Below are 19970 nucleotides of genomic sequence, written 5' to 3' on the forward strand. Positions count from 1 at the left end.
TTTTGTTCGAGAAAAATAACAAACAAAGACGATTACGTTTTGTGACGAAAACAAATTAACAGCCAGTGTTATCGCCATCAACTTTGCTGGTGGTTCATCAACTTCGTTTAGTATTTACAAGGGGCGAGACCGTATCGCATTTCTTTGTTCAATTCCTAAGTGTAGTTAGAGCTGGTTCCAGTGCGTATTGCGTCTCTCAAAAGCGGTCAAACCACCATGGGTTTGTTTGGGCCCAACAATCATATGATCGGATATTTTATCCTATCGCTCACCACTGCCTTCCTCGCCATCTTACCTAGCAGCCATGGGCAAGTATTTTATTACCAACCGGAGCAGGTTCATCTCTCCTTCGGTGACTCCCCGTCCGAGATCGTCGTCACCTGGAGCACAATGACGGCCACCAACGAGTCGGTGGTCGAGTACGGTATCGGAGGGTTCATCCTAAGCGCCACTGGTACGGAGGAAAAATTTGTCGACGGTGGCGCTGGCAAACATACACAGTACATCCATCGGGTGGTACTGCGTGACCTTCAACCATCATCCCGGTACGAGTACCACTGCGGAAGTCAGTGGGGTTGGTCGGCCGAGTTTTACTTTCACACGACACCGGAAGGATCGGGTTGGTCGCCTTCGTTCGCCATTTTCGGGGACATGGGTAATGAAAATGCGCAATCGATGGCTCGATTGCAGGAAGACACCCAAAGACATATGTACGATGCGATCATACACGTCGGAGACTTTGCGTACGACATGAATTCGGAAAATGCCCTCGTCGGTGATCAGTTCATGAACCAGATACAATCGATTGCTGCCTACACGCCCTACATGGTGTGTGCGGGGAATCACGAGGAAAAATAGTATGTAGCATGTAGTTTGAATACGGAAGAAATGTAGGCTATTAACAAACACTCGTTTCATTTCAGTAATTTTTCCAATTACCGCGCCCGCTTCAGCATGCCCGGCGGAACGGAAAATATGATGTACAGCTTCAACCTGGGTCCGGTTCACTTTATCGGGTTCTCCACCGAGGTGTACTACTTCATGAACTATGGCATTAAGACGCTCATCAATCAGTACGAGTGGCTGCGACGCGACCTGGAGGAAGCGAATCGGCCGGAAAACCGCAAGGAGCGCCCGTGGATCATCACCTACGGCCACCGACCGATGTACTGCAGCAACGATAACGATAACGATTGCACGCACAGTGAAACGCTCGTGCGCGTCGGCCTTCCGTTCATGCACTGGTTCGGCCTGGAGGACCTCTTTTACGAGTACGGTGTCGATGTGGAAATCTGGGCCCACGAGCACTCGTACGAGCGGCTCTTTCCACTGTACGACTATCAGGTAAAGGAAGTTTTCCGTCCTCACGAGACTTTTTTTTTTGCTTACGTTGCCACTGTGAGCGCAAGCTTGTTTTTATCGTCATATCGTGCATGCAGTGCTGACAGTCTTCTTAATTAATTTCTGCCCCCTTAACCATTTAAAAAACTAAATGAATTATTCTATTCTGCACAGGTTTTCAACGGATCTTACGAAGAGCCGTACCGCAACCCACGTGCCCCGGTGCACCTCGTAACCGGCTCGGCTGGATGCAAGGAAGGACGGGAACCTTTTCTGCGCAAAATTCCTCCATGGAGCGCCATCCACAGCCGCGACTACGGTTACACGCGTATGAAGGCTATCAATGGCTCGCATCTCTACTTCGAGCAGATCTCAGTCGATAAGGAAGGTGCGGTAATCGACTCGTTTACCATCATCAAGGACGAACATTTGCCGTACAAGCAGTTACTGGAGCGAGACGGAAAAGTGGGTTCAAAGGCAAACGGAGCGCACTAGGGGGAGAATCTCGCACATCGTTTCCTCAATTCGTTACCGAAGTAGATTTAATTCTTAACACCTATTCCTTCGTGCATGCATTTTATTGATCCAAATAAAATAAAATTTGTGTGATAAATTCGAAAAACAAATCTGCGGTTTCTTTGTGCATTAAAACATTACTATATACGGGATCGTGTTTAACGTGTTCAGTTCCGTTACGCTTTCACCTACGGGTATCACAGATCGGTTTTGTTCAGTGTTTGTTTTTGAGTGGGGAATGGAAATTTTGCCTTCTTCAATACTGCTTGTTACTAACTACATCGAACATTTGCACTATCGTATAATTCCTAAGATATTTAAAAAGGGTAAAGATGATGGCAGTTACATATTCCTTTGTTTTCGTGCACAAGGTAAGGACGGACGGTGTGATGGACGACGTGCAGTGGAATAAAAAGTATGTTTCGACATATGAGTTGGCACATTAAATTGTAGTTTTTTGTTTGTCGCCTCAATGGTAACTAGAGATTCATATTCTACGTTAAGTCGCTAGGATTCATTCTAAAGTCTCATCTGATTAACCATAGCCGTGCCGTGGTTTGGAATGTTTTGCTGATTCTTGAACTCCGCAACGCACGTGGCAGTGAGCGATTTACCGGCCGGGCGCTGGTAGCACGCATTATCGTAGCATCGTTCCAGCTCCTGCACGAACTCCATGATGAGTTTCCCGTTGCCACCGTTCGGACCGACGTAGTAATCGCACTGATATGCGTAGCGCTTCATGTCCCGTATGCAGCAGTCCAGGAACTCTGAGTTGGCACTGTACCATCGGTTGAGGGCGGTCAGAGGTAGCTTAAGTCGTTCGGCCAGCACGCCGGTAATGAACGTATCGTCGATCCAGAAAAACGGTACCACCTGTGACTCGGCCGCTAAGGCACGAGCGGTCCGTTGGTTGGTGATGTAAAGCCACCCGGAAAGGTACGGTGGGTAAACATCGGGCCGATGCTCTTCCCTCGATACGTACCACTTGTTCGCTCGCAAGCGGATCACCTTCTTGTTCCGGAAAGTGTAGCCCGCCAAAAGGTACCGGTCTTCGTGCTGATTCAAGTCGGACAGATAGTTCTGAATGTAGAACGGATCGAATACGATATCATCGTCCATCTTGATGAGGTACTTTGCCCCACGACAGTGTTGTGTCGCCCACTGCAAACTCATGAGGTGCTTGTAGGTGAGATTGCGGTACGCTTCAACAAAGTTGCCCTGGATAAGGTCTCCGTGCAAGCGCTGTTCGGCTTCAAGGGCTGCCTGCGTAATAAAACGATCGACGGGAGGTATGGTGGCCAAAGAAAAGATTCGTAACAAGCCCATCGATAGCAGCTTCTGTTGCGATATGGCCTGCCGATGGGCGGAACGTATTTCATCGTGCCCAACGTATGATGTAACCAGAATCACACCTGAACAGAAAAAAATTAAATAACATTTGCCAACCGTTTTCCATTTTAACAAAACTTTCAACATACCTAGCAATTCTGAATAGCTATTATTTTCTTTGCAAATATCATTCGCAATTCGATACTCAAATCCCGTCAGATTTGCCAACCTTGTCGGATCAACCGCACGCTCCTCGCTGCTTGCTTGGTCAAGCGATTGTAGCGAAGACTGGTCCGGTTCCCGGGGCAGCAGAAACAGGTAGTTCCCTTCACTGTCCGTACGGAATGAGTAGCGATAGACACCATACAAAATACCGAAAGCAACTACGGAAGTGAGGAAACGATGAAACTTTCTCATCACGAACGAATGCGCGGACGAGGTCGCCGCGAGTTGTAGCACATCTGTATCGCACTTTCGGGGGTATCTTCCACTGATATGTACGTTACTGGGTGGCACTTTTGGAACTTGGTTGATGGCTTTTACATACAGAAATATGGCTAAATTAAGTTGATGGCACGTACAAAACGCGAAACCATTTGGCACTGCTTTGAAAACTTAAATAAAAATAAACAAATCCCGTTTGACGTTTCTGGTAAGTGTTTAGGGCAGGGTTGGAACAAACCGGTTGTTTCACGAACCGATTGAGAAACATTTGATCATTTAGTTTTGTGAGTTAGAAATTAAAATTAAAATTAAATACGAAAATAGATTACCTAAGTGAGCCTTTTCTTCGTTAATCATCCAATACATTTGGTTTATTTTCGTCAATTTTCCTTTATATTTGAACCGTTTCCAAAAACAATAACAAAACACTTTCCAATCGGTTTTCCAGCCAACTGACAGACGTAAACAAACACCGGAATCACTCGGACGTGTGAATCATTCTTCGCGTGTATGGTAAAAATTGCTTCGAAATAAAGTGAATTTAAAACGGTACCAGTCCACCAGCAGCAAGCACCTTCCGTCGCTCACCACACGCAAATGTAGTACAAACTCGACCGATACGCAAGCAACTCGTAATTGTGTACGGTACGGTGCATTCGATTCGCGAAATAATCAAGAAAGGAAGCGCCGGTCTGATTTGTGTGGTATTCAATGGTGGCCGGTAATTTACGTGTTGTTTACGTACCGGCACGTCGACATGATGGACAGTCATGAGTAGTTTTTCGAATAGTACACATACTTGGTACCTCGGTGCGATTTAAGCGGTCCGTATTTGCCAGCACGCTACACCGAGTGTGCCTGCCGTGATCTGAAAATTACGATATTGTCAAAACAGTGGCGCGTGGGTGTTCTTGTAATACCGGTCCCACATCACGTGTATTGGAATGTATACCGTTGGTTCGGAATCACACAGTTAGCATATTTGCCTCTTAACTCTTCCTGTTCCTGGCATTCGGCATGGGGGAAAAGGCCCACACTGGGTCATATCGTTCTGCATGACAGCTCTAGTGCAACGAGAAAAGAAATACCCAACGACGTCCGGCGCACGTCTCAGCTTTTTCAAATCTATTTTAGTCCGTCCAACATCGTCTGGTTTTTTTTACTTTTCCCCCCATTTTTAACGCGCCCCTGATCGAGAACCAGGGGAAATATATTCCCACCGAGCAATTTAGAGGAACAAAACCACCCCCCAAAGTCACTTCTTCTATTCTTTCAGCCTGTGATTGCTGAAGATCGACTCGTCGTCATCGTCGTCGTGCGTAAGTGATAAATATCTCTCGAACGACGCATTCAGTGTGTGAGGGAAAACTTTCAAAAATACATAAATCAGTGTGACAAGCTATATAACATTCGGTGGTGAAAAGAACAGTGGATTGTAGACCGAAGTAGAAGACTAGGGCAGGAATCTTGCCCACGGCACACGGGACACGTTTTCTCACGCACGAAACGCACCGTCTCAACCGCTTAGACCACCATGAGCAACGGGATGACGAAACCCCTTTCGAAGGGGAAAGCAAAGGAATTGAACGGACTGTTGGAACAGTTGATGCAACTAGGTGCACCCGATTATGACGCTGTTGACGCCTGCTTGGATCAGCATCGGAACATGTACGGCGTGCTGGAACGCATCCGACGGCTGGAGCCAAAGCTTCGCACTACAAACGATCGTCCGCGGATGGAAAATGTGGAAAACTTCACCAAATGGGCCACCGGTAAAGGGTGCACGCTAAAGAACGTGCGCATCGCAGAGCAGGCCGAATACGGTGGACTTGGCCTGGAAGCGACCGGTACCATCTCGGACACCTTCATCGAGGTACCACGATCGCTGTTCTTCTACATCGACAATAGTGACCGCTTTAGGAAGCTGCTCGAGCTGATGCCGGCGGCTATGATGCGCGATCAGGGCAATGTTATGCTTGCCTTAGGCCTCATTATGGAGCGCTTCCGGAAGGATAGTTTCTGGGAGCCGTACTTCGACGTGTTTCCGGTGCGCTACACAACGCCACTCTACTACACGCCGGATGACGCGAGGGAACTGATAAACACGGAAGCGTTTTTCCCTGCGCTTAAGCTCTGCAAAACCATTGCGCGGCAGTACGGATTTATCCGTAAGTTTGTTCTGGACAGTGTCGATGACCTTCGGAATAACTTTACATACGATGTTTTTCGGTAAGTAAACAATGTTCAAATCTTTTACTTAAATGCTTTAATATAAAGTATCATACTTACCTTTGTATGAAATGTTCGATTGATCATCTTTGGAATAACAATGTCCTTCCGGCACCATTGATTTTAATGTATTTATTGTGTTGTTACTTAGTAATGAGTTCGAAATTTTAGATTTCTTTCCACCGATCGGTCGATCAATATTAACGTAAGTTTCGTCATGTTCTACCAGGAAAATGTAATAACTTCTTTTTTTACATTTTTCATTACGTTTTGTAACTGAACCTACCATCTATATATACTGTATCTCATACAATAATGTCTTTGTTCACTAAACACCTTCTTATACTACCTTCTGATCAATCGTTTGATCCGCCATCCAATGATCGAGCTGTCTTGACAAAGTTTCTGTTTATTTTCCTTTTTAATTTTAGGTTAAATTATCGTTCGAACATAATATTGCACATTGGTTTGTCTGTCTATCTTACAAGATTTTTACTTAAAACATAAATTTCTTTCTTCCTTTGTCTTTACCTTTCTTTATCAAACTCCAACTCCATGTATGGTTGGATGAAGGATACTTTCCCATTAAAACAGGAAACAACCACCCCTTTCGCACACATCCGGTGGCACAGCGTTTGGTCGATTGGCTCGTGCTTCTTCCAATCAATCGATCCGGATCCTGTATGTTTGTTTGTTTATCTTGGAGCCAATAATTAAACCGCTAATTTGCCGACATGTGGCCAACGAGGGTTGAGAGGAGTGTAAAAGAAAATTCCTCCATCGATACAGATGAAGCTGTTCATGGTGGCTCAACGGATTCGACTCGTTGCACTTCGCTGGCTGGCGGAAAATTCACTCCACCACTGTGAAGGGGGTGAAGAGGAAGAAAGTGTTGTGTTTCACGTTGTGGTGTTGGTCCTTTGGATTCTTCACTTTCTGAAACGCCTCGTGGTTTGGCCGACGGGGGGCGGCGAGCCAGCTTCTCACATCCTTTGCCGAGAGCGTTGCTGTTCCAACTTTTGTACGATTAGCTTCTTGAAACTAACTTTCTAACTTTCTCCCTCCGCCCGCTTCTCTTCCTTATGTGTGTGTGTTTTTTTTTCTCTCTTGCCTTGTAACAACTCGTGCATACTTCCCACGTGCACACTGCACTGCATGCCGCTGTTCGCACCGTTGTCATACCCGCCTCATTAACACATCGGCATCCCGTCGTTACTCCGTTCCACCAACTCGATGTCGATATCGGACAGAAGATGCTCGTACGGTTCGGCTTGGTTGGTCGGGGCCAATCTGCACAAAAAGGGAAGAAGAAAAGTTTATGTGAATATTCTCCGATGGTCAACCCCAGCCACCCACCAAACCCATCAAACCACCAACCACTTTTCTGGCGGAAAGATTGCAGTACGGTCATACCGAAATCGGACGAACACATCCCAGCGCAAAAGACTGGCTGTTGGTAATTAAATTGCATCTTTCGCCCAACTTTTACTGCAAATTACCACCAGCATTCGCCCTCGGGGCGCCGAGTGCAGTGTAGCGGAATTGGTCTCCGTGCCAGACAAGGAGGGGGGGGCAAAGTTTTGCTCGGAAAAGGCTTCCCGGCAAGCGGGAGCAAAAGTTTTGCTGTGGAACCGGACCACCACCGTTGGATTAAAGAAGCTTATGTTGGGGGAATGTTATTAGTGCATTGTTATGTATTGAAATTGGATTACGATGTTTGATGGCATTTACGGTATGACTCAGATTGGTGACAGTATTTTTCTCTAAAAAGGATTTGCACCATGCGAACTGAGTTGATGATCTCGTTCGATGCGGAAATTGACTCCTAAAATATTTTTTTCTAAAAAAGCTGGGCATTCTGCGAAGCGTCTGTGAAACTATCATAATTTAAAGAATTTTGCTGCAAGTATTGCTGCAATATTTTTTAAAGTATTTTATGAACGATCACTAACCGGTTTCCTATTGATTGGTTTACTTTCGAAAATTCAAACAGAATTTTCCTTAACTTAACGGAGTGTCTCACCTAATGCGTAGATTAAGCCACACAGCATCAAAACCGTCGACATTGACTCGCCTGCATACCGCCCGAGTCGTCCTACTGGAACGGTTTCCGGTCCCAGAGATAGTCCTGCACGTCGACCGAGTTGGGATCCATCACCGCACTCTGCTGCCTTCCTCGTGTGCCCGTATCGATGGTTTGCGAAGTTCCGCTGCCCGCGAGTGCTCGGTGCGTCGTGTAGACAACCTGCTCGCCGCCATTACTCGACCTCCCGGAGGCCGACGTCGAGGAAGAGCTCTTGCGCGCCTCCATCTCGGCACTGTGAATGATCGGCAGGCGCCCCTTGGCCATGTTGAAGTTTTCCGTGTAGTTCAGCTTCTGGCGACGGCGCTGGCGCAACCGGCAGGTGACGAATATGGCAACAAAGATCGCCAACGACACACCGACGATCGCCGAGCTGGCCACGATAGCGGACCGCACACCGACCGGTATCGACGTACTTTCGATGGTCACCGAGGCGCTCCGGTGATGCTGGAAGCCGTGCCCGGACAGCTCCAGATCCAGCAGATCGTGCTCGACGATGTTTTCCCGTGCGCTCTCCTCCTCGTAGTTGCTGCTGCCGTACGATCCCGCGGTGGCGGAGGTGGCGGACATTCTCGAAGGCACGAGCAGCCTATCCTTCGATCCGCCCGGCGCTAAAAAATGCGCCTCATTGCGATGGTTACCATTGGAGGGCGTAGCGCCCCGATGCCGAGCCTGCAGCGCTCGCGCTTCCTTGTACACGTCGTCCGACGGGCGGAGGTTGATGATGGACGTGAAGTAGCTGAAGCCCTGCGAGTCCAGCTTGATGTCGTCCGGTCGGATGCTGCGCAGGTTGCCGATATTGAAGCGCGGGAAGTGCTCGAACGCCGTCACAATGTCGATCTTGTCATCGATCGGTTTCACCTTCCCGTTGACGATCTCCGCCAGGTGGAGCTGGCTCGAGCCACGCCGCCGGTGTTCGAGCAGCTGCTCGAGGGTCATATTGCGTTGGGACAGGACCTTCGCGAGCCGCGATCCAATCCGGCGATCTTCCATCAGCTCCAGCAGCTCGCGACGATCATCCGAGCTAGCGATCGGGGAGAGATCGTTAAAAAGCGAAGGATTGCTTTCGGTTACGTCACGGTAAAACTCCTCCAAACTGTCCGTGAACGAGCGCTGCGTGTGTTCACTGATGCGTCCAATCAGATCGGCCATAGCCTGATCATCCTGCGCCTCACCGGATACTACGGATTTTCCCTCCAACGAACCGGATGGGTCCGCGAACGAGGTAAACTTTTCGATAATGTTCAACTCCGGTTCATCGTCGTCGTTGTCATTCAGTCGCTGTTGGCGCCTCGGTTGAGTGGCGTCGGTCTTGTTCACGCGCGGACCATCCTCACCCAGCTCCACATCGGACAGATTCAGCCGATCACCCCTGGCCGGCGGTGGCGACGTAGTCGTCGTGGAAGTACTCGGTGCCGTCGGTGGAACCACATTCGTTAGCTTCGGTTTGATGGCGATACGGGTTTTAAGCTTCGGCACACGCAGCAAATGATGATGGTGCCGCTCGGGGGACAGCTCGACCATTGCTTCCGCTTCCGGCAGCATGGAGGTCGCCTCGGCTGAGTTCAATCGTCCCACGGACTCCTTCGCCGCCGGTTGTTCCGATGAAGTGACGGGCGGCGAGAGTGTGCTCGAGTGGTTGGGATTAGGTTGGGCACTCGTTTGCTTGCCACTTGCCGTTCCCGACCACTTCTGCTCCCGGTGACGCTGACCCTGGAGCGATGCCGATGGTGTCCACTTTTCCCTTGCGGTCGAGGTGATGAGCAGCAGCGATGGGACGGTCGGAGCCGGGGGCGCCATCGTCGTTGAACCGGTTGCAGTGGTTATCGCGTTATCATCATCACCCGACGAGGGCGACGACGAGGCCGACAGTGCAGGTAGTCGTTTCCCATTGCCACCGGCTGTAGGAAACCGGGCCGGTTCCAGCGTGCGAATGTGTGCGTTACTCAGATCCGGCCGTATCCGCGATGCGACACCCTTGATCGGACGCAATCGTTCCTCCTTCAGGATGGGCAGTACGGGATTGAGGGCGAGCTGTTTAATCTCCACCGTGGGAAAGATGGACACCGCGTGCCCCCCGTCCAGCTCGTCGACGGAGTTGTTGGTTTCATCCTCCGCAAGCAGGACGGTTGTCTCCGGCCTGACCGGGTGAACGGTCGACTCCGGTCCGGAAGACGATTGCTCGTTAGCCACGGTTGAAGCCGGTGTTGTCGTCGTCGTCGTCGTCGTCGTTGTCGTGGTCATTATCACCGTTGTGTCGTCGAACACTCGAAACCGCACACTCGAGAGCGTCGGTGAAACGGTCGTCGTGTCCGCATCCTCCCCCATCGAGGTGCTAACATCGAGCGGACTCTGCGTGAGGGCGGCCAGTGCCATCTGTTTGCCCTTGATGAGATCCTGCAGCGAAATGTTGCGCTGCTGCAGTATCTCGCTCAAACTAAGCCCATCCGATTGCTTCAGCAGCGCCTTCAGGTCGGTGGCCGACGTTGGCTTTCCGGGCGAAGCCTCACCTGAACCATCGGGCGAGGAAAACTGCTCCTCGCTGCGGCGTGCCTGCGAGTACGGTTTCCGGTACGCCTTGTGGCTGCTAGCGGCTGTGGGAACCGTTGCCGACGGCGACTCCGGTGACGCTCGGACTGCGTTGCTGGGAATTCGTCGTAGCCTATTCGGATCAATAGGTGAAAAATTCCCACCCAGAGCCGGCGCTACGTACGGCGGTCGTCTTGGCGCACTGCCCGCCAAAGGCTGCTGCTCGACATTGATCGCATCCGTGTACGGGTTGTTCATCCAATCGTTCGCCCTATGTTGGTGGCCGCCCCCGCGGTACGGTTGGTCCGGTCGGCCCAGTCTCCCGTGAGCCGTTGGCAACGGGAGCGGTTTGTTGATGCCTTCCCAGCGTGACGCGGCAGCCCCAGCGTACGGTAGTCGCTTCCGGTCGGACAATCGTCCACCACCACCACCACCGGGGTTCGCTTCGGTGTCGTTGTCTTGTCCCTCCGGTGGCCAGTAATCGTCCTGCAGTGGGCGACGCTTTCGTTTCCTGCCCAGCCGTCGCCGTCGACGTCCGGCGTCCGGTAAAAGCTGCATCGATGCATCGTGCTGTTCGTTGGTGGAGGCAGCGGTCGGATCGTTGGCCAGCTGCTGGGTCGTCAGTGACAGAGCCTTGGAGACAGAGAGCCAAACGATAATAGTTATTGCTTTATCATATAATTATCTAGCTGCAGCAAAAATCAATAAGCCTGTTTTACTCATTTCCATTTTAGCTTTAGGACATCTGGCACAGTGTGGTGGCATTGGCAGGAAGTTCTAACCAGATTTATCTTCTCCTCTGTGTCTCGATGCCGTCCAGGAACCGAACGGACTAAAAGCACCCGGCTTGATGTGGAAACTGTTAATTATGTTTTTTGTTAAGTCCTGCCACAGACGATGGTCTGCTGGAGGATCTTTCAATTTCCCCCCACACGGTTGACATTTCCGTCCAATGCAACAACCGCAGTCACTTCGTTTGGCATGATGGTATTCGCAATCCCATCTCATGCCTTCGGGCGGTATGGTTGTGCACTGCACAATCGGTTCATAATCATCGAAATAATTGCACCATTTGGCCGGGGCCTAATAGGTCCCGGGACCGGCCAATTAGAACCACCTTTCCCGGAGCAATTTTCACTTTGTCTGTCCGTAATCCAATTAAAGAGGTTGCGCGGTGCAGGGATCCCGCTTCCAATCAAGCACATGGTGTCGCTTTGTAAAGACTGGCATCCGTTTAAGTTTGCGGTTTTATTGTGTGAAACTATTTTCATTAAAGCATATTTTATCACACTGCATCAAGCTAGTATCGCAAAGGTAGTTGAAATAATATACTTCCCCAGCCATTAAAATCGATATTTGTCCTTTGCCAACAAACCGAAAAACTTGTTACCGGCTCCTGTTTGCCAGAGGTTTTCCGCAATGGTTCCTAAGAAAGGTCATATGTTGTACTCTTTCGTGTTGCCCAGTTGCTTACCACATCCCCACTGGAAACGAAATGGGTGACATGTTTGGTTGTCCAAACTGACTTCACAACCGCTTCGTATGTTGAACTTGAATAATGTTACAGTTAGTGTCGAACTACTTCCGGGAACACCGAGGAGATAGTTGATGTTACGAAAAATGATACTATTTAGGGCATCATGTCATCATGCCACCACCACCACCATCACCCACTTTAAAATGTCCACCGTCGATTGAAGTTCGGTTCGACACGAAAAGGCAATTAGACGCTGGAGCAATAATAAACTGTAGATGTTGGTCAAGCGTAGGGGGGGGAAGGGTTGGGATGGTGTCCTGGTTTGACTGCAAGGAACTGATGGGCCCCTCGAGGGTGAGCAGGGAAGCAGTGGTAGGTGGTTTGGCTTTTATTAAAATTTATATACATATGTTGATGGTCATAGTTTCACCCGGACCCCGGAAGCAGCTTCAATCCTTTCCGATGAAAGCCCGATTTTGAGGGTCGATTGGCCTTCTCTTGGAATTAGAAATTATTTATACTCCATAGAAACCAATTTGGGGGGGAATGAAACCGAGAATACGTTGGACAATAAAACGTATATAAAGATCCCGGTTTCCCGAACGGAAGGGATAACAATCTGTTTCTGGGTACGCTTAGATAGTTTCTCTTGCCGTCTTGCCGTCTTTTCGTGCAACTCAGGGAAAAGGTGGCGGAAGGAAGGAATTATCCACCACCCATCTAATTCAAACCTATGTAAAATGAAGGTTTCATTGCAATCAACCTAAAATATGGATTACTTTCAAACGCCTTCGGGTGCCAGAATGAAGTTCTTTGATTCTTTGACCCACACCCAAATGCTACGTCCATCGCATCGGAATCAAGCGGTAACAGCTGTTCGGGTTCATCTTCATCATACAAAAAAAAAGGCCAACTGGTGCACCGGGTGTATGTGTCTCTGTGGGCGACTTGATAAAATTCGGACGCCGGTCCACTCGAGGACCGATCCATAAATCGGAGGAGACCCTCGTAAAGTGCACTCATGCGTTTTGCTAACCCATGAAGTATGTTGATGGGTTAGTTCTTCCACCAACCGGCGGGTGGCTTTTCCTTTATTTATATTAAGCTCCTCTGCCACTTGCGATAAACGCCAACACATACACACACAAACGGAGATACGGACTAAGCCGATCCGAAAGAAAAACCATTTGATTCCTTGACGCAGATGGAAGGGAAGAGGCCGCCCCCGGGAAATCCTCTTCCTTTGGCATCACGTTAGTGATCACACAATCCTTTTGGGTTTGACTCGGTCTTTCTTTCTTTCTCTCTTTGGTTTGGTTTGTAAAGTGCCGGTTTTTGGAAGCTGGAAACCAGACAAGCCGGTGTCGTCCATCCTTTCGTAGCTCGGTTGTTTCAGAGACGGACAGATTTGTTTCCGGTGCTCTTTGTCATCGGTTGGTCAAGCGTGAATACAAAACAATAAACCCAAGAGATAAGGAACCACCGGGTCCCGCCCAGTTGGGGGAAGTAATGCAGAGTGATATCATCACCTTTTTGGATTTTCCAAAGCGTTTTAAAACGTCCTTTACAAGCGCGTCCTGTGCTAAGAAATGGTTTTTGTTAAAACAATCAATCATCTTTACTCACTAACGGATGAATGCTTCAATGGAACACACAATTTTCTATATGCCAATGCTACTAAATTTATAAACATTCCATTCCTCCGTACGATAGTTGTTAGGGCTACTTTATCCTACCCAAACAACTTCTATCTCAATAGAATTGTTAGTCTTTTTATTTAAATCCCCAACTTAAGATGATTAAACATTGCAATAAAATGTTTGGTTTGTTTCAACACGACGACATCTCTTCTACACAAAACGAATGATTATTTAGTAAGTCTCACTAGAGTAACCTATTTTCAACTATGGACGAAGTAAATCCATCCTGTGGCATATTTATGAAACCCTCATTGCATCGACTCCTTGCAAAGGAATGGATTTTAAAAGAGCCCTTTGGCCGCACGGAGGCCGTAAACAATAGTCGATCTCTGGATCCCTGGCACATTATTTACGGAGTTTGCTTACCCGGAGTATGAGCCCCGAACGCTGCCATAGACCATCGAACGAACGGACGTGTTGCTTCAGTGTGTAGAACCAGGCAGGACAGAGGAGCCTGTTCTGAGGAAAAACGAGCTAGGCGCAGAATTCAGTCCACACATTCCATCTGCCCATTGTCTTTCCTCCCGGTGGAAGCCGAAAATCGGATATAAATTGCCTAGCAAACAGCTTGCAGCGTTTACCATCACCCTTAAGGAATGCATTCCCCGGCACGTCCCGGACTCCCGTATTTGCTGTCGAGGTTGGGCCATTTCGAGGAAAACTGTCCTTTCCTACTACTATCGGGCATTAGTAAGTCATGCCGCAATACGGTGCACCATCATCAGTCGGCGGCCAGTGTGTCCGGTCGTGTATCGGAAAGAGTCATTCCTGACCGAAAGCCGGTCGATAGGATCTTTCAGCTTTCTCTCGATGCTTTGCTGCCGACTGCTTGCTGTTTGCAAACAAGTTTATCTGTTTGCATTGAACACGCCCGACAACGACGACGACGGTGCAGTCGGTTTTATCGGGTCGACCGCGGGTTTCCAAACACCACCAGGGAAAACCAGGGAGGGGACCGTCGGTGCGTCTAGAACGGGAATTATTGGACAGTACTTAAACACCTCGTAAAGTGCCTTGCAAGAGAGACGCCCGAACGTGCCCTTAAGCCTGGCAAGTGGATTCGGCCTCACCGGCACTTCGACTGGCTTTATGTCCTTTTCGCCGTAGGACAGTAAACCGGGACGGGAGAAATGCGAAACCAAATGCAGTTCGTTCTTGTACAACTCTATAATCTCTATTTCAGCGAAACATTTAATGGGCGTCTAGCGTCCGTTCCAGAAAGTGTACAGCGATTTTTATGAGATCGGTCAATAGTGTGTCCAAACAAAGTCTTGACGTGAGCAATAAAACGGTCCTGTTTTCGTCACGTACTGTATTTGATACTGACATCCTTCAGCCCAAGACCAATGAAGCCAAAAAACCATCGACAAATCTATCGTTCGAAAAAACGTCTCCGATATGTATTTCGTTGTATGAAAAAATACTGATGGACCGGTCCTCTTTTCTTCATTTTTCCTAAACGTTTGCTGGTTTTTCAACCCTCAATCTTATTAAGAATTTGATATAGCACACTTCGTGCCCGCTTCCTCAAAAATGTTTCAATCGATTGTATTCCTCCCTCCACAGATGGGCCGTCTCGACTGTCATGACGCGACAGAACAAGGTTCCGGTCAATCTGTCCGGGTTAGAGGGGCATGATTTCACACTCGCCCTCATACCTTACTGGGACATGGGCAACCATGCCTATCCCACGACGCCAGAGGATCGGCCGGACGAGCGAGCGAGACTCGTCGCGGCAACCGTATACAATGCCGAGCACGAGCGTCTGGAATGTTTCCTAGATGGCCCGGATCCGGCACCGGAAGCAGGACCCAGTGTACCGATATTTATCGTCTACGGCCAGCGAACGGATGCTGAATTTCTCGTGCACAATGGGTAGGAAAATGAATGAGACAAAATGGAACTTCGGAATTGAACTAACAGTATCTTCTTCTGCCAGATTTGTCATCGCAAGGAATCCACATACGTCACTGAAAAGATTGTTTAAACTGAATCCGGAGGATCCATTGTACAAGGAACGTTCGCACCTGATGAAGCTGCTTGGTATCCCCACGGAGGGCACATTCACGTTCGGCTATCCAACGCTCGGTCACGTGTCACCGGAACTGATCGCGATCGCTCGCGTTAGCTCAATGAACGAACAGGAGCTTGAACTCTACACCACGATGGAAGTGCCCCAACGAAACGAGTTAATCGACTACGAAACCGCACACCGGCCGGATCTTATGAATCGCGCGAATTTATGGCTGGCCAAATCAATGCGCACCCGACTCCAGGGCTATCCGACGACGATCGAGCAGGACGAGGCGCTAGTGGAAACGCAGAACCGCCAGATGCATCCCATCCGCCGGCTGCTGATCGAGTATCGGCTTGAGGAGAAACGGTTGCTACAAAGCTACGTCACACTAGCCTGCGATGAACTGAAGCGCCTGATGGCGGAAATTAAATTAGGCACCAAACAATCCCAGCAGTTTGTGGAGAAATAGTTTACGGAGAAGACACACACACACCAAATGAAAGTGCGCCTTGTGTGCACGCAACCAATCCGCGGTTCGGAACCGATAGGTTTAAGATAGATCTCCTTTTCCCCCATGGCGCTATTAGAGCTTTTCCAGAAATTCGTCTTATTTTGCGGGCACAAGCTGCATATTTCGGAAATAGTATTATTATACAAACAAAAGAAAAAGCTTCCACTTGCCCCACCCAATACCAATTCCGGTCGTTTACGATCGCATGCTTCACCATTCAGTTGTGTCTATTTTAAAAATGACACAAAAGTATTTTCATGCTTAAGATCGTTTGTACGTAGAAATGAAACGATAAAGATCGACTGTTAAAAGTGCAATTGCGGTGGATAGATTTTTTTTGCTTTTTGTTCACCTTCACCAGTTTGCTTTATGCATCCACAAACGCTTACATTTGCATCGTTTAACGTGACTAAAAAAGTAAAGAAAACTAATGTTCTTGAGATACAACTATGAAATATAACTCACAAAACGGACTTTTTACTTCAGCTCTTTGTTTAATCGAATGAGATAATATCACTTTTCACTGCAAGCTGGGAAAAGCTCGAAAGGTTAAAAAATGCAACATACCACCACTTTCCATTGTTTCATTTATGGAGTGTAAACAAATCCATAATAGAGAAAAACACTTCGCCCACCCCATCGGGATGTTTTAAAATCATTATAATTCAATTACAACCCCTCCATTCAATAAGCGCTAATTAAATTGTACCAGCACGGAGGTGCACGTAGTAATTTATGTTCCCAACGGGAGTTTGTATTTCGGTGGGCAGCGGGAAAAGCAGACAACACCAGATTATCCGTTGCTACCATGTTGATCCTGCACGATTTAATCAGTTAGCCCTAGCACAGAGGTAGAGAGATAGATTCAGTTTAAAAAAAATCGTATAAAGCGGTTCATATATGACATGACAATAGTCGACTGAGGGAAACGAACGAGTGTTATAAACGAAATAAACCATACACTTCAATAAACACATTTCCAAACATTCCAAACATCCAACTAAACCCTATTCAAGGCGGTTTACATCAGCGCAAGGATGAAATCTATTCCCTTTAGTTTAGGTCGCAATATCGCCCGGGACTAGGAACCGCGCTCGGGACAAATGCCACATTGTGATCCTATACCGAGCGGATTTGTGGTACGCTCTTCAGCACTTCAGCAAAAAAAAATTAGAACGGGAACGACCGGCTTGTGAAAGTTGCTAAGCACCGTCCCAGGCTTACCCACATCACAACACCAGCGACCGCGTGCTAGAAAAAATATAATCCTCTCCACTGACCGCAACCACACCGCCCGAGTTTCGAGCCGCGTTATCGGGTCGTTCCGGCGGGTTATTGTGGTTCCCGCCAGTCGCCGGACACCGTTTTATTGGTGGTGGCAACATCGTTGCAAACGCATAAATCGATTTATCGCTGCTGATTTATGCATGTTTCACCGAGGCAGCACCGGTTTGGCTCCCGAAGTTCACGGCGGGGTCGGAAATTCATTTCAATTCATCGTCACCCTGGATCACTTTCCAGCCTCCCCCATATTCCCCGCTGACGCTTGGGTGAGTCTTGTTTTCCAACGCCATAATCGCAATAATGCTGGAAAATTGCCACGGGCGGTACTGGCGTCGGGGGTTTGGTTGGGGTTAGGTATAGAGGAAGCTGCTAAAATTTACATTTAACTTGCCACAGAACGTTTCCCATGGCTATTGCCTCAAAGTGTGGCTAACACGCGGTGCGCGCTTATGGCATCCGAACTATACTTTCCGTGGTTAAATTTTCATGCAATTGAATTCAGCCTCGCCTACTCAGACCATTCCTTTCGTTTTGTGATATATTTGCAGTGGGTGATCGTATGAATAAATTGACTCAGACTAAATGCTATCCAAAGTCACCCCTTTTTCCGTTTTGAAATTTTATTTTAATTGGTTCAATTGAAGATATACTCGTCTATTTGTTCTGTTTAAACTATGTAGGAGTTATTCTATGCCTAAACCGTAAACACGTTATCGATAATTAAACCATCACTGGTACTGATGACGGGCACATCTAATGACGATGCTAAATGTTGATATTTTCAATTCTAATTAAACGACCCGATGACCCGACGTTCTGTGGCTTGGTTGGTCACCGGGCATACGCCAATCGATTAGCGAAGCGATATTGGTTGGATAAATAAATAAACATGGCACCAACAACGTGCCTCGCGGGGTTCTCCATCCCGGCTGGAGAATCGATTGGAAGCAAGCAAGCGAGCAGGAGTCTCGATAGTCACAGGATACGTGGCACGGGTCATAACGGTCGCAACAGCGTTTAATTTCATAAGAGTGGCGGTAAAACGCATCAGCACGTGATGGAGCACATCCTTCACGGCGGTCCGAGGGCCTACTAGAAAATCTATCACCGTCCAGTCCGGGTTGTCCGCGGGTTGATCCGCTATCCGTAGGAAAATTGGTGAAAATTGCATTTCCATCCAGCCGTTGCTGGTCGCATTTTTCTCTACCTCTTGGTAAGGAATATTTCAATTTCGATGCAACGAATTTTTGTGCCTCCCGGGAACGAGGGGACATGCACGTTGATCGAAGCGAAGCGAAAGGTGAGTTTAATTTGATCCTATTAATCCGGCCGAATGAAGTGTGCACCGGGTCGTGGGAAGGTGAAAAACACCGTGGTACGGAACGCACTCTATGAAGGACCCGTTTCCCAAGCCGTCCACGTATGGATCGTGTCGTCCTTTCCGGGCTTGCGTACGAAATCGTACCTCTGGACTCAAGGATCCCGCATGCTTCCGTGTGGAGTGGTGACGCTGCTGGGAGACCACAATTGGATTAAAAGATGGCCACGGTGGCCCCGGGCCCTTTAGCCGTTAGTACTGCGTTTGGTGATGGTGGTTCACTTCATTTCGCAACAACCACAAGCCGAGCAAACAAACCCTGGCGGTGGATGCCTTCTCTTTGGTCCTTTCCGGGGCGAATGTAGTTCTGCTGGCTTTTTGTTTGGAAACCTAAACCTAATGGGAAGAATTTTAATGTTTCATGTTACTAAAAATGGCTCATGCTGTAGGCTTTTTTCCTCAGGGGTTTTTTTTTAAATATTTATTTTGTAAAGGTAATGGACTTTCGTTTGTTTGGGCATTCGTTTCCCCTTGTGTGGGTGTGTTGGTTGTTTTATTTTAACCACTACCATTTGGCATTGATTTTAATTCGGTAGGAAATCAACATGCCGAGAAAAATCTGCGGAAAAGCGCACCCATATCGTACCCGAGATGGTTCCCCGAATTTTGGCTCACCGGCAAGCTTAGTTTCCACGTGAGCAATTTCGGTTTGTTTTTCCTAGCGGAAGTGGCATATAAAAGCCCCAGCGCCCCCATGGATACGAAATTCCCCATAAAGGTAGTCGTTTAATGGTTCATATATTCAGCACCGTAATCACAACCCGTTGGCACCATTTCTTTTCCCATTTTTTTTTAACTCCATGCGGTTTTCCACACACTCACGCTCAACGGGAAGAGGATCCTACACCGGTCCGGCGCTGGTGTAGATTGCGTTTTTCACTCGTTAGAACACACAATTTGATTAACAGTTATTACTGTCTCCTGGCAGCTGTGCAAACACGTGAGATGCGAGCTCACTCACATGGCAACCACGTACACATGGGCGGGTGGGGCCGGAAAAGGACACACCCCACCCCATGGTGTTGGTGCTCGCTCATCCGGTTCCCCGGTTCCGATCGCGTTCGGCGATAAACATTGCGCTGCCACTTTTCGGCTGCCAAAAGCTATCAAGTGCTCAGCATCAGCAATCGTT

The 19970-nt window shown here is 48.3% G+C and overlaps 5 protein-coding genes across 5 annotated transcripts; 3 read left to right on the forward strand and 2 right to left on the reverse strand.

The window, feature by feature from the left end:
* Nucleotides 1-55: 55 nt before the first annotated feature.
* LOC131286714 (acid phosphatase type 7) lies at nt 56-1843 on the forward strand. The gene is made up of 3 exons (XM_058315703.1): nt 56-857; nt 924-1344; nt 1516-1843. Exons 1-3 carry the CDS (start codon nt 217-219, stop codon nt 1834-1836), a joined length of 1383 nt encoding a protein of 460 aa, XP_058171686.1. The 5' UTR covers nt 56-216; the 3' UTR covers nt 1837-1843.
* A 57-nt stretch (nt 1844-1900) lies between these two features.
* Nucleotides 1901-3782, reverse strand: LOC131287024 (beta-1,3-galactosyltransferase 5). Its single transcript, XM_058316037.1, has 2 exons — nt 3336-3782; nt 1901-3269 (listed from the first exon to the last, which is right to left on the reverse strand). The coding sequence occupies exons 1-2, from the start codon at nt 3601-3603 to the stop codon at nt 2377-2379; spliced, it is 1161 nt and encodes a 386-aa protein (XP_058172020.1). The 5' UTR covers nt 3604-3782; the 3' UTR covers nt 1901-2376.
* Nucleotides 3783-5164: 1382 nt separating this feature from the next.
* Nucleotides 5165-5863, forward strand: LOC131284189 (actin-histidine N-methyltransferase-like). Its single transcript, XM_058313044.1, has one exon. It carries the CDS (start codon nt 5165-5167, stop codon nt 5861-5863), a length of 699 nt encoding a protein of 232 aa, XP_058169027.1.
* Nucleotides 5864-7954: 2091 nt separating this feature from the next.
* Nucleotides 7955-14977, reverse strand: LOC131284190 (uncharacterized). Its single transcript, XM_058313045.1, has 2 exons — nt 14960-14977; nt 7955-11104 (listed from the first exon to the last, which is right to left on the reverse strand). The coding sequence occupies exons 1-2, from the start codon at nt 14975-14977 to the stop codon at nt 7955-7957; spliced, it is 3168 nt and encodes a 1055-aa protein (XP_058169028.1).
* Nucleotides 14978-15233: 256 nt separating this feature from the next.
* On the forward strand, nt 15234-16134 carry LOC131284191 (actin-histidine N-methyltransferase-like). The gene is made up of 2 exons (XM_058313046.1): nt 15234-15523; nt 15588-16134. Exons 1-2 carry the CDS (start codon nt 15234-15236, stop codon nt 16132-16134), a joined length of 837 nt encoding a protein of 278 aa, XP_058169029.1.
* Nucleotides 16135-19970: the final 3836 nt, after the last annotated feature.

Source organism: Anopheles ziemanni, chromosome 3, assembly GCF_943734765.1.
Source record: "Anopheles ziemanni chromosome 3, idAnoZiCoDA_A2_x.2, whole genome shotgun sequence".
Taxonomy (NCBI): Eukaryota; Metazoa; Arthropoda; class Insecta; order Diptera; family Culicidae; genus Anopheles; species Anopheles ziemanni.

Coding starts and splice junctions, on each gene's coding strand:
- LOC131286714 (XM_058315703.1), top strand. CDS start 217: ATGGGTTTGTTTGGGCCCAACAATCATATGATCGGATATTTTATCCTA. Junction 858..923: donor GGGAATCACGAGGAAAAATA/GTATGTAGCATG, acceptor GTTTCATTTCAG/TAATTTTTCCAATTACCGCG. Junction 1,345..1,515: donor TTCCACTGTACGACTATCAG/GTAAAGGAAGTT, acceptor TATTCTGCACAG/GTTTTCAACGGATCTTACGA.
- LOC131287024 (XM_058316037.1), bottom strand. CDS start 3,603: ATGAGAAAGTTTCATCGTTTCCTCACTTCCGTAGTTGCTTTCGGTATT. Junction 3,270..3,335: donor TAGCTATTCAGAATTGCTAG/GTATGTTGAAAG, acceptor TTTTCTGTTCAG/GTGTGATTCTGGTTACATCA.
- LOC131284189 (XM_058313044.1), top strand. CDS start 5,165: ATGAGCAACGGGATGACGAAACCCCTTTCGAAGGGGAAAGCAAAGGAA.
- LOC131284191 (XM_058313046.1), top strand. CDS start 15,234: ATGACGCGACAGAACAAGGTTCCGGTCAATCTGTCCGGGTTAGAGGGG. Junction 15,524..15,587: donor GAATTTCTCGTGCACAATGG/GTAGGAAAATGA, acceptor TTCTTCTGCCAG/ATTTGTCATCGCAAGGAATC.